Source organism: Labeo rohita, chromosome 3 (assembly GCF_022985175.1).
Source record: "Labeo rohita strain BAU-BD-2019 chromosome 3, IGBB_LRoh.1.0, whole genome shotgun sequence".
In the NCBI taxonomy this organism is placed as follows: domain Eukaryota; kingdom Metazoa; phylum Chordata; class Actinopteri; order Cypriniformes; family Cyprinidae; genus Labeo; species Labeo rohita.
Genome location: NC_066871.1, coordinates 12,665,932 through 12,682,943, shown reverse-complemented (window position 1 = coordinate 12,682,943; position 17,012 = coordinate 12,665,932). Strand labels below are relative to the sequence as shown.

Below are 17,012 nucleotides of genomic sequence, written 5' to 3'. Positions count from 1 at the left end.
TGATCTCAGCATTTTTATTGTTTTTCCTAATCAATAATAAAGTCAAAATGGACAGGTATAGCCCTGTGTATCAGATCACAAGAATCTGTAATAAAATAAGACAGGAGAGAAAAAGATCATTAGCTACAAATTTGGCATGGTGACAAAAAGGGGGCAAAAAGAAAACATTATCAAAAAATTTACATGCAAAAAAAAAAAAAAAAAAAAAAAATGTAGTGTTATTAACTATGTAAACAAAATAAATACTTTCAGGAATATACAGCGAAAAGCCAAAGAAGAAGAAAAAAAAAAAAACCTTATGGTGGCAACCACTGACACATTGATGGCTGGCATTATTCAAGCCACATAGGATATCATTCAAGGCTTAACAGTGTCTGAGGGGGCTTTTACACATTGAACCGGAAATCATATTTCAGCTGTGCTTCACGTCAAATCATAACAACATACAGAACACAACTGCAGGGCACAGGATGAATTTAAAACTAAAATAAATTCAAAGCAAATGCTAAAGACTTCAACTAAGATTTCAAATCATAGCGTCTTTGGATCTCCTGCCCTTACATTTTTGAAAACAATACAAATCGACCACCTTGCGGTCAGAAGAGGAGGGAAAAAAAGGAAACCGGACAATAAAAAAAAAGACAAGTTTAATGGCAAAGGGGCTATTTGAGGCGTTTCTTAACGGTAGCCACGTCAGTCATGCTACATACAGTCACTCTTTGATATCCCTGCTTCTGTCACCAGTGATATGAGGTATAAAAACCATCATCTATGATGATTTGAGTCATCACACTCCTCATTAATGTGATTATTACTACTATAGTGAACGGAGTAGCCCAATCTTGCTAAATGAGTCCTAGTGGTCAGTTTGTGTTCCCTAAGAGACGTCCGCCTGTCAAACAATCTTGCATGTGGTTCTGTCCTTTTTGGGTTTGGTGGGTAAAACACACGAAAGAAGGAACAACATTAGATGACAGCAATTCGAGGACAGTGTAACAGCAGCCAACAGCGCTGATGGAAGACAGTTATTGATCGTTTCAAAAAAAAAAAAAAAAAATTACAATAATACTTGTACAGTACAAAATCATACATATAAAAATGTAGTTCAAGGTAATACTTTGCCCTGCATGCACACTGCAATAGTTGGCTGAATTCCTTTTGGACTGTTCAGTCGGTGTATTTAGGACCAATACTATATAAATTACTAAGAGCGGGACTTTTTACAAGTCGCCTCTGGTGAAAGGCTTGAGAAAAAAAAAAATTAACATTGTACAACAGGGGCCATTTAAACACAAAGCACGTTTTCCCAACCCAAAACAAAATGGAGACGAAACCCCCCCCCTCTATAACCTGCCCTACGTCCATGAGAAGCTGGGAATAAAATATAAAAAGAGACACCCTACACTCCCACCCCAAGAAAAGCCCACCCTTAATTCCAGCAAACACGTCCCGTTGAAACTAAAGTATCTCGTAAGACCAACCTCATCATTGGTCTTTTCAACATAATCTACGCTTCCTAAAAATGAATCCCACCCCTTTTCTGTCCACTGCCCCCCCTTTTAAAAAACAGCATGTCAGTTACACAGTTCACATTCTGTGTGATCAGCCTGGGTGGTTTCATTCACCATGTAAATAAAACAGGATCAAAAAAAGTGCTAAATGGGATTCTTTCTGACAAAGAAGGGGTAGGAGGAGTGGACGGAGGGAGAGAGGGATGAGCAAGCCAGACAGGCGCAGAAGAATCCCTCGATCTGGCCTGTGCCATGAGGCACTTACACGCTCGCATGCAGCGCCCTCTAGTGTAAAGCCCTTGGCTTCGCAATCCAAGGGGAAAAAAGGAGGACAGGGTGAAGGAGCTTTATACGCCTCCCTTCACAAACTCAACCCTCTTTATCTCCCTCCAAGTCACCTGCCAGTCTCAAGAAACAGTATATGTTATTTTACATACAGATATTCTTATAAATATATATTTATATATATATGGCCCTTACTGAAAGAGAATGTGAGCATTTCACATTGACATAAAAGTACCATAATCTCTATACAGCTAAGTGGAAAGTGGTGTCAGTGTAATTTAACAGGCAGCGCGTTTGTCGTTTACTTGTCGCACTTATTCAGAAGAATTAAAAAAAGATCTCCTGAAAAAGCTCTTTGTATTTGCAAAACGTCTGCCTCTTGGATGAATGCTTGCTTGCTACCCTTTTTATAGATTTGCCGTCCACACGTTTTCCTGAGTAATACTTGAATCATTGTAACAGACGATTTCAGTTCTGGGAGACTCCCTGCCATTGCTTTTTCATAGTTGTTTTTACATGCTTGTGAAGTCAATTGCTAAAATGTACGTGAATGACTTTTGGAAAAAAAGTAAACAGAAGTAATTTAGTTTACGGTTTCATCTATTCATTAACTAAAAGCCGAACTAGGAGCATTTCCTTAATTTCCAAAGGAAATTAAAAAAAAAGAAGAACGTAATAATGGAAAATGCATCGCAGGCCAAAGGAGGGTGAAATTTCATATAAACATAATGGCAGTGAGAAAAACATGACTTAAAAACATTACAATTTCATTGAAGTAGGAGAACTAAATAACAATAATAATAACAATATTAATAATAACAATAATAACAATAATAATAACAACAACAACGACAATAATACAAAATAAAGACAGCATGACAAAATAAACATAGGGAACCTCCATCTGAGCATCTAGGCACAGGAGCCCATTCACCTGTAGCTTTGGCTTGTTGGGGTTTTGGAGCCACTGCTGACTGGGTCGCTGGCATCAGCCAAGAGACTGCTATACCCTGAGAATTCGGAGACTGATGTCTGTAAGCGGTGAGTTACCTCTCCCCCCGAGTCACTGCTGAAGGCCAGGGACACTCGGCCCCCTTTAAACTGTGCCCCGAAAGCCTGGGCAAAGTTCTCGATCTGATAAGGAGCCTTGGCTGGGTCCAACGTAGCCAGGTCCTGGGAGAATCCTCCAGTGGTGGCTGCGGCTCCGTTTTTCGGCCCTTGCTGTTCCTTTGGCCCGCCCAGGTCGGGAGGCTGAGGTGTGATCTGGTAGGCGTTGGTGTTGGGGGTGTGTGGAGGTGGCGGAGGGGAGGTGTGCTGCTTCTCCAGCTGTTCGGTGAGCTCCTGGGAAGGTGTGAGCTGCTGCGTGTGCGCAGACTGCTCCAGGCTGCTCAAGTGGAAGCCCGTTGGAGGCGACGAGCCCTCTAGGAGGCCAAAGTGGGACTTTGGCACAGACGAAAGGGAGGGCGAAGACGAGACGGGTTGAGAGAACGAGTACTCGAGAGGTGAGGAAGTATACACGTGCTTGTCTGACAAAAGCGGGCCTGAAAACGGTCCCGTCGTAGTCACGGCAGAACCGGGACTGGAACCCAACGGGAAGCTTGCGCTGTGACTGGTCCTCTCCAGTGCCTGTAGGAGAAAACGTGAGTACTCGTGCATGATTACGGCTTTGTCGCCACTGTTGGGACTTGACGGGGTGTCCTCGGTTCCCAAGGGGTCTGTGGGATCCGTGGCGGCTGGTTGGAGCTCAACGTGATGGGGATCAGTGATGTCGAAGGTCACGTCAGGCTTGTGAGCGTAGTGGTCCAACAAGCTCTGGAGAACCTCATCTGGGATACCAGACTTGTCCTGCTTTATATCTACCAGAGGGGAGTCCAGAAGGCCAAGTGCAGCGTCGCCATCTAGCACGCCGGAAACGACACCCTGGATGACCGTCGGTTGCGACTGCAGATGGCTGACGCCTACGTCATAGTCTGAAGCTCCGGAAGCTGCAGCCCCATTGTTCGGCACATGGAGGTATCGCCTCTTCTTCAGGAACTGCATGGCATCGTCATAGTTGCTGCTGCTTGGACCAACTTTGGTTCCTGGACCTGGAAGAAGCCCGAGGCCATCCAAGCCTCCTCCCGTGGGCAACTCCATGCCTCCTGGCTTGGGTTGATCCATGGGGTGAGTGTTCTTCTCCAGGGACTTTCTGTTCCCCTTCTTGAAGGCCATCTTGGGAGCCCGGCCATGTTCACCATGCATGCTTGGGCCCGGCTCGGATGAAGATGACGTTGTTGATACCCCGTGATTCCCGAAGTCGTGCACCCCGTAAGCGTCCACCCCTTGACTATGTGTCACTCCCATAGACCCGGATGACTTTTTACGTTTTCGCTCACCCCCCTCACCAGCGTTTTTTGTCTTGCCTCGTTTGCGGCTAGGCGTAGATGCATTTCCCTGAGAGATTCCGTAGCTGCCGTGTTCTCCGTCGCCTGCTGAGCCCAACTCGTGCTCTGTCCCATCCACACCCTTTTTTATGGCATCTCCACACGTCCGCTTGTGCTTCAGCAACCGGTCCGTTCTGGAAAAATACTAAAGAAGGAACGCAAGTGTGAGAAACACAGTACTGCTAAACAGAACTGGCTGAAACTCGTGCATGAAACGCACCTGTTGGCAGGTGTCACACTTATATGGCTTTTCTCCACTATGAGTTCTCTTGTGTCTTTCCATGTGATACTTCTGAATAAAACGCATGTTGCACTGGTCACAGCTGAATGGCTTCTCTCCTGGAAACCAGATATGCAAAAAAATAATTTTACCATAAAAACGGAAGCGACTGCGAAGCAAACAAATAAGCCAGATAAGAGGAAATGAAAGCTGAAGTTGGTATGAACTTGAGGAACTTACCACTGTGGATCTTCTCGTGTCTCTGTAAGAGGTATTTCTGAATGAAGCTCATGTTACACTGAGTGCAGCGAAAAGGCCTCTCACCTGTAAAGGACATGGAGTGTCAAGCATTGGCGTGTTTGGCGACTACAGAGGCAGCAATACAACATGATGGATCTTAAATGGGGCCGATGCCACCCCCAAGTATTTGTAAATAATTGTGTAAAAGTAAAATGATTATATCAATGACATCTGAATGTAAAGTTTAAATCAGCAAACTTATTTGGGTGCCATTAAAGCAGTGGTTCTCAACCTTTTTGACACAAAGGCCTCTGTTTGTACAAAATACTTTTTTGGTAAAAAAGATTGTTAATACAACTTGATCATTTTAAGACTTACTGGGGCCCCCGTTTAGAAGTCTGCAGAGGTCCCCCAGTGGGTCCCGGCCCCCTGGTTGAGAACCTCTGTATCAAATGTAATAAAAGGTGATTTATGTTCTTAAAGGGATAGCTCAGCCAAAAATGAAACTTCTGTCATTAATTACTCACCCTCATGTCGTTCCAAACCTGTAAAAACTTTGTTCATCTTCAGATCACAAAATAAGATATTTTTGATGAAATCCAAGAGCTTTCTGACCCTACATAGACAGCAACACAACTACCACGATCAAGGCCCAGAAAGGTAGTAAGTACATTGTTAAAACAGTCCATGTGACATCAGTGGTTCAACTGTAGTTTTATGAAGCTACAAGACGACTTCTTGTGCGCAAAGAAAACAAAAATAATGTCTTTATTCAACAATTTCTTCTATTCCCTGTCAGTCTTCAATGCACCGTGCATCTGGGTTCTACTTCAGAATGCCGGCTCCTGTGTCAGCACTATTTTTGCTTTTTTGGCACACAAAAAGTATTCTCATAACTTCATAACATTACAGTTCAGGGGCCGGATTCACAAACATCTTCTTAAGAAATAAGTTAGGATATTTCTTAAGATAAATTCCACGAAGTTTGTAAGAATGGTCTTACATGCAATTATTAAGTAGTTCTCAAATATGTTCTTAAGAACATTTTAATCTTCTTCTTAAGAAGAAAATTACAGTATTTATCTGAGTAAATACATGGCTGAAGACGCACTAATAAACTCACACTTCGAAGTCTTTTTGCACTTCCTGCAGATTAAGTTACCCGAATAATCACAGCATTTTTGTCACAACATTGACTGGCTTTTCATGTTATTAATGTGCCGTGTTTTAGAACAGTTCATCGGTTTCATTCATTTTTGTGCTGTGTTTTTGCGCCCTCATCCAAATGAATGCTTCCGGTATGTGTGTCCGCACTGTTACAGCAAATGCTGCGCATTCATATGCACTCAATAATGCCAAAATATATTGTATTTATAGGCTAAAATTAAAAATGTTCAAATGACACTTTTGTTGGGTTGCTACTGAAGTCAGCAAAAAGTAGCGTCACACATAGGCTAATCATGAGTGACCATTGTTTAATCTTAAGGAAAAAAAAAAGAGAAGAATATTCTTAAGAAGAATTTTTGGAAATACAAAATATTCTTGTCTTTTTTGCTAACGCAGAAAATGGCAGTTAAGAAGACATTTCTTCTTAACAATGTTTTGTGAATCTGCGACCAAAACTGCGACCAAAAAGGTGGCATTTGCAGCAATTTTTTGAGAATGTGCAAGTTATAATTTGCCGTGGTCAACCACTTTCATTACCATATAACTATAAACTATGAAGATAAAAGTTCATCAGCAAGCATTGATTAATCCCATATTGTCCCAAATAAATCCCAAAAGAGCGACCAATGGGTAGAATGAGTCTAGAGCCTTGCGGTTGAACCACTGATGTCACGTGGATTATTTTTACGATGTCCTTACTACCCTTCTTGGCCTTGAACATGGTAGTTGTGTTGCTGTCTATGCAGGGTCAAAAAGCTCTCAGATTTCATAAAAAATATCTTAATGTGTGTTCTGAAGACGAATGAAGGTCCTATGGGTTTGGAACGACATTAAAGTGAGTAATTAAGTACTCAATATTCATTTTTGGGTGAACTATCCCTTTAAGATGCACTGGCGTGTATATAAAATATGCAGATTTTCATTATTCACATTTTGTTCCAACAGAATTTGCTTTACAGTATGTTTAAGAAATTAACATTAAATATTTTACTATTCATTAAATCTAAATTATTTTTAATACATTAACAACTAATATATTTGTAAGAAACTTTGTGTATTAAAAAAATCTGTGCTATTTTGTGAACATCTATCCTGAATAAATGCATTATATATATAGCTTTTTCGCACACCTGTTTTCATAAATCATTCTAAATCATTAAGAAACGATTCAAGCAGCTCACCTGAGTAAACAATGTTTTCTTTGTGTAATACAAAAATAGTTTTGCTCTTTTGTGCACTTGACAAACCAGCTATTTTAGAATGCAAGTACTCTTAATCTCTACTTAACACTGGCTGTTAATCCTTGGAACAAATTGTTTTGTGATGACACTGTGTGCACAGGCCAATCTCTACTGTGTAGCACACCCACTAACATATGCACGCTGTATTACGTAAGTGTAAACGCATATGCTGACCTGTGTGTATAAGCACATGTCTGCGTAAATGATAGGAGCTCCGGAACGCTGCATTGCAGTGCTCACAGATGTGCGGTTTGGAGTTAGGAGACAAGCTCCCTCCATCTGGATCCAGCATCATTGACTGCAGATAAAAACAATGCTCAGCATTAAACAACACTGATATTATTATATAAAAGGAAACCCTCTTTAAATTTGAACAATGAGCACAGCAGTGAATAATAAATGAGATTTATGTTAATTGTTTGTTCACACCTTCGACTCTCCTCGTTTCCTCCGTGTCTTGCCCTCCTGTCCCTCGCCATTTGACCTTCGACCTTTCCTCCCTGAGGATTCTTTTACCAGCCGTCCTGACAGCTGGAAGGATAACAAAGATAGAATGGGATTGGGAGCAGACTAAATAAAAGACAACAAAATCCCATTCATTCACACAACATTTGTGAAGCACAAATCTGTTTTTCATTTTGTATGCATGGCATATTGAGACTCAAGATGTGTGAATAAGAGACACTCTGTGCCTCAGACTTTTTTTTTTTTTTTTAATGAAACAAACAGATACAAAAATCAGCCACGACTCTATAATACGCACAGATTAGATGAAAGACTACTTTGAATATTAAAAGTATTCCCTAATGAGTATGTGGCAGAGGGCAGGGTGGCAAATCTCTTATTTATGAGCCTCCATATCTATCCCTAGAGAATCAATAGCACTTTTCGTGTCCATCTATGGAAAAACACCATGTGGATTATTGACCAGCTGCACATCTGAATATCATCTCACACTTGGGCAGTGTAAAACAAGAGAGTGCTGAGAAACACACACAAAAACCTACGCTGAATGGAGATTAAAATATGAATTGTCAATGTGACACTCATTGTCCTATGCTATGGCATTTTTGACAAAAGAACAAAAGAGAAAACTAGAGCGAGAAAGATATTTTAAATCGCACCCAAGGCTAGCCAAAACAAATCCTACTCTTTGCTCCAGTCTGACGTCTTTAAAATGACCTCTCTCTCAACAGAAAAAGCATGAGGAAGAGCAACTGCCAAAGATTAAATCCAACCAACCAGAAAACAAAAGACAGAACAAAGACATCTCGTATTATTTCTTGGCGTGCTGCTAGAAATAATCGCGAATTAGCATGAGTCATCATTTTATTAATGTAATCACAGCTGCCTTCGGCTACTGCACAAAGACAGAGCCAGATGCAGTGTTTCAATGCTTCAGCACGATTTCCTTTCAGTCGTCGGTGCGGATGAGATGATCAATAAGCCCTTATAATGATTGAATGGGTTCACTGCCCTTATAACCTTGGAAAGGACTTAATCACCACAGGATGAGCAGCAAAGGTGCCGTTTTGCATTTCCGAACACACAACTGCATGACTCCTGTTGCCCCTGACTCACACACAGAAACGAGATGACATCACTGACAGGAAGGACCATTTCTATCCTACAGTGTTATTATGGAATCTGCATTCAGCTCGGCTGGTGATGGAGCTGTATGACTTCCATGTACCTTAAACACAAATCTGGTTTAATGTAAGTCTAGAGAATTTGGATATTTAGATATTGGGCGGTCTATATACCGATTTTAAGCATTGCAGTTTAAAAACAAATGATTTTATGTCATTGAAACAATCAGCTGCGAAAGAGAACTCATTTTGCTATATGTGCCGTCTAAGAGATTGTTTCCAAACGCTGTCAGAGAGATGCACGCACATGAAGACGTGCTCATAGAGCATGGGAGTGTTGAACAGAGTTATTTTTAAATGATTGAATACACACGTGTCAAAATGCCCATCTTTGCAAGCATCCATAAACACAGTATTTTAGTTCTTAAGTAAAAGCAAAAAGCTAAGAAAGAAACAAAAGTGTAAAAGTATATTGGATCCAGGCAGGTCTTAAAGTGACAGCAGTCTAATATTCCTTTCATTTTTAATCAAACAATAAAAGAGAAAATCGTTCACTGCTCTTGACTAAATCACTTTTGTAACTAATAAGAAACATATATTTTACACAGTGAAGAATATGCAGTGTTTTTACACAATTAATGACTTTACACAATATAGTGTTTTGTATCTATTTGTAGGTTTTTTTTGTCCTGTTGCTTGTAATTAGTTTCATATTTAAATCACTGACTGTTTACTTGTCTACAGTGAGTTTGTTTTTTCCTTTTTTTAGGCTAGCATTAGTTTTTTTGTGATATTGACACTGGTAACAAGAATTATAAAACTTCTACGGTATCAAAAATGTTGATATCAAAGCAAAAATAACTTTTTGTTTATCGTAATATATGTCGTCAACCATGAAACAAAATTCTTCATATTGTGATATAAGATTTTGCTCATATCACACAAAGAAAAACACCAAAACAAAACAACATGACAAAAAACGCATGCCCACCAAACATAATCCAATTTTTAAACAGCACTGTTTAAAAAAAAAAAAAAAAAAAACACACACACACACTTTTAATTTTAAATTCCACTAAAATTCAACTGTTTTTCTGTTGATTTGTTTTCTTTTAATAGAATAACTACACTCTTAAAAATAAAGGTTCCAAAAGGAGATTGTCAGGGTTGACCATAGAACCTTTCAGTAAACAGTTCTTAACTTTGTTTTCTTAGTGTGAAGACGACTTTATAATCTAAAATAACTTTTTTTCCCACTAGTCTTCGTGGAATGAAAAGTTTCCACGAATGTTAAATGTTCTTAATGGAACCACAGATGCCAATGAAGAACCTTTAAGGGAAGTTCAGTAAAATATGGAAACTTGGAAATCACATGAAGGTGGTTCTTTCCCTTTAATAAAAGCACAAGTGAGAAATTCCTTGGTGTAATTACCAACCATACTGTCAGGATGTACATTTAAAACCAGAAGTTAACGTACACCTTGCAGAATCTGCAAAATGCTAATTATTTTACCAAAATAAGAGGGATCATACAAAATGCTTCTTAAAATATTACATCTAAAATATTTCACATAAAAGACAAAAATGCTCAATGCTTCAGAAGAAAACACAACGCAAAGAGCCGAAGATCAGGGTAAATTTAACTTATTTTGCCTTCTGGGAAACATTAAATTATCTTACGCAGCTTCTGAAGGGCAGTACTAAATGAGGAAAAAAAAAAAAAAAAAAAGATATTTAGGCAAAATAAGAAAAATGTATACATCTTTATTCTGTTCACAAGTTTACACCCCTGGCTCTAATGCATTGTTTTTCCTTCTGGAGGATCAGTGAGCGTTTGAACCTTCTGTAATAGTTGCATATGAGTCCCTCAGTTGTCCTCAGTGTAAAAAGATGAATCTCAGAAATCAAACAGTCATTGCTGGAAAGGATTCAAATGCACACACACACACACACACAAAAAGAAAAACTCAAAGAATTTGTGGGACCTGAAGGAATTTTCTGAAGAACAGCAGGCAGTTTAACTGTTCACGACAAACAAGGAACTCATAAACAACTATCACTAAAAAAAAAAAAAAAGCTGTGGATCATTCAGGTAACAACACAGTATAAAGAATCAAGTCTATGTAAACTGTTGAACAGGGTCATTTTTATGAATTCAACTATTATTTTCTCTTGTGGACTGTATGTAAGCTTCTTTAATCAGGTCAGTACTAAATAAACAATAACATGCATTTTGTATGATCCCTCTTATTTTGGTAAAATAATTAACATTTTGCAGATTCTGCAAGGTGTATGTAAACTTCTGGTTTTAACTGTATTTTTACAGACAGACACGGCACACTTACGTTTCCCAGGCTGAGGTCGTGCACCACCAGGTTCTGATGGTTGCCCAGCGAGACCTCCAGCAACTCTCCTCCACTTCGTACTCCAGTTCCGGCTCCACCTCCCGGGTAGAGAGGCAGCCTGTAATCATGTTCAGAAACCTTCTCCTGTTTAATGCCCATGGCATGAACATAATCTCCCACGCTTCCCATCATCCCTCCTATGCCACCTCCACCACCCATGCCACCAGCACTCAGCCCTCCTCCTCCTCCACAGTCCGGTGAGTCCCTCTCCTTCTTTAGGATCATCTCGTGGGGCTGCAGGTCAGCCATAACAGTTTGACTGGCCAGCCGGGTGAAGCTAGTAACAGGGGGCAGGTGGCTAAACATGAGCATGCCCGGACCAAAGCCTGGCTCCATGCCACCGTTGGAGCGGAGGAACTCATTGCCAAGTTTGTCCTGGATCAGGCTCATGTTGAAGGGGCAAGGCTCAGAGTGTTATCACACTGACGCTGATGCTGGAACAGGGGGCGACAGGGTCTGCTTCAATGCAAGGCCACCTCACTCATCCTAAAGACATAAAAAGAGACCAAATAATGATTTGACATTCTTTACATATGATACTAATATGCAATACTCACAACTTGGCTTTTTTTTTTTTCATTGAGCAATAAATTGTTAAAATAACTAGTATACTGCCAGTCAAAAGTTTTTGAACAGTATGGTTTTTAAAAGAAGCCTCTCAAGTTTAAAGAAACTGCATTTATTTGATCCAAAGTACAGCAAAAACAGTAACACTTTGAAATATTTTTACCATTTAAAATAACTGTTTTCTAATTGAATACATTTTAAAATGTAATTTATTTTTATCATCATTACTCCAGTCATTCTAATATTCTGATTTACCGCTCAAAACAAACAAACAAACAAAAAACATTAATTATACTATTGTATGTCGAAAACAGCTGAACAGATTTTTTTCAGGTTTATTTGATGAATAGAAAGTTAGAACTACATTTACCTGAAACAGAATTCTTTGTAACACTTTAAATGTCTTCACCATCAATTTTGATCTTTTTAAAGCAAAAAACAAAAAATTATAATGACTCCAAGCTTTCAAATGGTATAGTGTATAATGTTACGAAAGGTTTCAAAAGGTTTTTGGTTTCAGATAAATGCTGATAGTTGGATCTTTCTATACAAAGAATCCTGAAAAAAAAAAAATTACTCAACTGTTTTAAATATTGATAATAAGACCAAATGTTTCTAGAACAGCAAATCAGCACATTAGAATGATTTCTGAAGGACCATGTGACACTAAAGACTGAAGTAATGATGCTGAAAATGTAGCTCTGATCACAGGAACAAATACATTTTAAAATATATTCAAATAGAAAGCAGTTATTTTAAATAGTAAAAAAAAAATACTCCACAATATTACTGCTTTTACTGTATTTTGGATCAAATAAATGCAAGCTATGTGTGCAGAAGAGAATTCTTTACCATAAAACATTTACACAAAAACATGTACAAAAACTTTAGACTGGTAGTATATGATTTTAATAAAAAAAATAAAAATAAATAAATATTCACAAAATAATAATATACAATACCATTCAAGAACGTTAACAAAGATGTATTTATTTAAATAAATATTGTGAAATATTACTACAATTTACATGAACTGTTGTTTATTTTAAAATATTTAAAAATGTAATTTATTTCTGTGATGACAATCTTCAGTGTCACACAATTCTTTAGAAATTATTCTTATATCCTAATTTGGGGTTCAAGAAATGTTTCTTCTTTTTAATGTTGAAAACAGTTTTTTTGTGGAAACATTTTTTCTGAAATAGATTTTTTTAATAATGTAAGTCTAACTTAAACTGAATGCATAATTTAATGCATACTGAATAAAAGTATTATTATTTTTAAATCATACTGACCCCAAACTTTTAAACAGTATATACAGATTTGTAGATTTGTAATTTGCAAAGTTTTCCTTTCAGCTCTTTGAGGCTGCTCAAAACCAGGTCACTGTGACAAATGTTTGTAGCAAAACTATGAAAACTTTATGAGGTTGGCAAACTCATGGAAATCGTAAAGCATGTGATGCAAACGAGTGACGTGCAGATCTTTGAGAGCAAACTTAGAAACAGTAGCCGTGTGCTCTTTTGATCCAACTAATAAGTGCTTATCTGGATTAATCGCAGAGGTTTGTGGGTCAGACACAAAAGAAGCACGTCAACTCTTCGATGTATTGTGTTTGCTATTTCCTCCTTGTAACACACAAATAACAACCTACAGGAAACAATTCACTTTTAATGAGAAGCAACGTTAAGTAATCATAAAGATTAGGAGTAATCACGATAAGAGTGACACAAACAGATCAACAATAGAGATCTCATTTATAAATGCAGAGATTTAATGCTTGACCTCATATGAAGGATTTTATTATTAATTTTTTTCTTAAAATGCGAGTCATTAGCTTCATAACACGTAAGCATCTACACAGACTCAATGTAAACACAGATCCAAAGCACACATGCACAAGACATCTCTACTTCATTTTGCTCTGATTTTTAAGATTGACCATCAATTATGTCTAAAGATCATTTAATTTAACTGAAAAACTGTCATTTTTTGTAAACTAAATTAAGAAGTGCCAATTACATCAGATTGTAATAGCTAAATTTATATTTTCAGGCTGAAAAAACAACAGTATTTACACATGCACAGACATTCACTTAAAGATATCATACGCAAAACAAACCGCCTGGTGTTTGCTCACACGCTCTATTTTTGAACGTTAAGGATTAAGAGCATGTTATAAATATAAACACAGATGTTGTGCCCTGTGAACCTGTCTAGCATTAGGAATGTTAGTGGATTGTGGCCTATGGGACATTCCTCTTAAACTTTTAAGTCCAAGGCAAAGTGTGCGTTTGTGTGAAAGAAAGACATTTGTTATGAGGCCTACATTACTTTATTGTGGTGGTTAGTTTATATTCAATTATTATTAAGTTTGATGTCTGAAGACTGGACGTCCTGCTCCGACTTATTACAGTCTGCTTTGTTTACTATAACTGACAAACAGATCGTTGCTACAGCCGATCAGTAATGATACTAATTCAGGTTTAGCAAACCTAAAACACACAAAACTTAATTTCAAGACTAAAAGTAATGACTCTGAGTCAGATGATGATTCAGCAACTGGTCTGAATGATCTAGTGTGTGCGTACCATCTTACAAGACTCAGTTTGTTTGCGGATTGGATTAGACTGATTGCACTGTAGGTTTTTGCGTGCGGACGTGAAGACAATATAATAGCAAGACACGTTTTTGCGGGAACATGATCAAAATCTCATTACATTAAACTGACTCACAACTTGGGTATAAGCAATAAAATACATGGAGAATAAAGAAGGTATTTTGAAGACTTCTATTGTATTGTATGAACAAACAAACGAACCAAAAACACTAGGATATTCTCAAAATATCTTTTTGTTACACAAAACCAAAGTCAGTCATACAGGTTTGCAATGACATGAGGGTGAGTAAATGATGAGACATTTTATTTTGGGTTGAACCATCCTTTTAACTGGAGCACTGTATTACTCATCAAAATAAATATATCAATGGAATAAATTACAAAAAAGAGCATGCTTCTCATCAATTTAACATCCCTTATTAAAGTAAAATGGTTTTACAAATATAAACGAGAGCTGAAGTAGCTATGGCATTTTGCAGAAACGTTTTTATGTTAATTATGACGAGCACCGCACATTGGTCTCCACGTCTCACTTGATGTGTGTGCGCACACGTTTGCCGTGGGTACATCATGTTTCCGGGAAGTCATTGGCCTATTGCTCTTCTTTGGATTCCTGCGCCATCTGATGATTCATACTAATTCATTTCCCCTTAAAAGGCTGCTGGATTGGATCTGAACCAGATGCTCTGGCATTAGTCAGAAACACGCCATCCGTGTCACTTCACATTTAGGGAAAAGATGAAGTCTAACCTCAAGTATCAATAGGAGCCCATTCAGCGCATGGATTGTTCATGTCCAACATTTAATTAGCAGAGCTTCAAAACATGTCCAGCTTTCTTGTGGTCCCACATTTGTGTGACCCTGGACCACAAAACCAGTCTTAAGTAGGGTGGGTATATTTGTAGCAATAGCCAAAAATGTATAGCATGGGTCAAAATTATAATTTTTTCTTTTGTGCCAAAAATCATTAGGATGTTAAGTAAACATCATGTTCCATTTAGATATTTTGTAGTTTTCCTACTGTAAATATATCAAAACTTCATTTTCAATTAGTATATGCATTGCTAAAAATTTCATTTGGACAACTTTAAAATCAACATTTAGATTTTTTGGCACCCTCAGATTCCACATTTTCAAAACAGTTGTATCTCGGCCAAATATTGTCCCATCATAACCAAGCATACATCAATGGAAAGCTTATTTCTTCGCTTTCTGTTGAATCTGTATGAATCTCAATTTATGCTATTGAGATGGAACATGGCTAATGTTAGTGGCAGGTTTCATGGTATGGTTAGGTTAAGGGTGTGTTTAAGATCAACAATGTAATTACAGCTGTAACCACAGAAATTAAGTATTTTGAAGTATTTTTAAAATATAAATGCGACGTAAAAACGTGTGTACACAATAAGTGCACTGCATCAAATGATTAATTTAAATGTTAGTACACAGCAGTAATACAAAGTGGCTCCAAACATATCGTGGAAAACAGAAAAGCGAAATAAAGGAACACTTTGTCCTAGCACAGGCGTCTTTTATCTCGTATAAAACCACACGGCTCGCGTCTCTTTGTGTTGTGAGTGCGCGCAGACGGCACGCGACGCAGATGGTATGTAAATAGCTTGTGCATACGTTAGCCAACTGAGCTAGCTCATCAATCAGAAACATAAATCATTTATTTCACACACTTAAATCAACGCGAGTCTCAAGTCAGGACGCAGTGGCCATATTGGCCAGAAAAACAACATGACTTCGTGGCGCGGGACATGAAGTCTATACTGTGAACGTGGGAGATGTAAGTTTTTGTTAGTGAGGCAGGACCGTTATGGTGGGATCCATATTAATAACTTCATGCCGACTCACAAAGGGCCTCGCTGCTAACGCGCTAGCTATCAGGCTAAGCGACGCTTAATAAATAAATTGCACTTGAGAAGTGTACGTGCACTCATATAATACCAAATATAATAAAAACAAATGCAATAATTAACTAAAAACCACTTTACAAAGTACAAAAGTGCTTTTGTTTTACAACACAAGCTCACAGCTAGAAATCAAGACATACAGAATAAGTACAATGGTATTGCTGCGAGAGCGACGGCGCTTACCCATAATAAACAGCCCCATGCAACTCCAACGAACAATTGATGCTCCGCGTCAAGCTACGCGGCTACATGCTACACTACGTCGCTGCGCTGCGCTTTGTTGTCTGCCCCGCTTTCGTGCGCCTCTCCAGCGCTTCAAACTTCACGCAAAGCTGATCACAGGATTTCGCTTACCAGTGCATGTCCACCGTTGGCTCTCTGTGTGTGTATTTTCCCCCCTCGATCGTTTCTTTTAACGTTCAGAGTCCAAACATTGTTCTCCCGCAGCTGCTGCGTTCCTCCATCTTGTCTGAGCGCGGGGAACTGTGGGTAGAGCGGACGGGTCCTGAGAGGAGACAGACGCTGTGATCCAGGGCATTGGAGCAGCGTCCGATAGTGAACTATCGCACCGAGGAATAGACACTAAACCTAGTGGGTGCTGTTGGGAGGATTTTCAACTCGATTTACCTTTTGCCTTATAGATTGTATCAAAACACACAATAGGTTTTTTGGCATCTTCATCATAGAAGAATACGTCTGCAGAGACTGCGTTCTTTTTCTATTTTCTATTCCCCATATTATTCTCTCAGACTGTGTTTGTCTCTCTGAAATATAGTGGAATCCCTTTGGGTCTCCCAAAATTAGGACACCGCACATCCTGTAATA

At 38.6% G+C, this 17,012-nt stretch overlaps 1 protein-coding gene across 1 annotated transcript; it reads right to left on the bottom strand.

Annotated features, from left to right (window-relative positions):
- Positions 1-281: 281 nt before the first annotated feature.
- Positions 282-16,721, bottom strand: znf281a (zinc finger protein 281a). Its single transcript, XM_051106827.1, has 7 exons — positions 16,542-16,721; positions 11,022-11,567; positions 7,517-7,618; positions 7,262-7,385; positions 4,680-4,763; positions 4,440-4,558; positions 282-4,364 (listed from the first exon to the last, which is right to left on the bottom strand). Exons 2-7 carry the CDS (start codon positions 11,469-11,471, stop codon positions 2,727-2,729), a joined length of 2,517 nt encoding a protein of 838 aa, XP_050962784.1. The 5' UTR covers positions 11,472-11,567; positions 16,542-16,721; the 3' UTR covers positions 282-2,726.
- Positions 16,722-17,012: the final 291 nt, after the last annotated feature.

Bases quoted from the DNA above. Each gene is read 5' to 3' on its own strand.
- znf281a (XM_051106827.1), bottom strand. From the start codon at position 11,471: ATGAGCCTGATCCAGGACAAACTTGGCAATGAGTTCCTCCGCTCCAAC. The intron at 7,386-7,516 runs GTGTGAACAAAC...TTTTATCTGCAG, and splicing joins GGAAACGAGGAGAGTCGAAG to TCAATGATGCTGGATCCAGA. The intron at 4,764-7,261 runs GTCAGCATATGC...TGTCCTTTACAG, and splicing joins ACATGTGCTTATACACACAG to GTGAGAGGCCTTTTCGCTGC.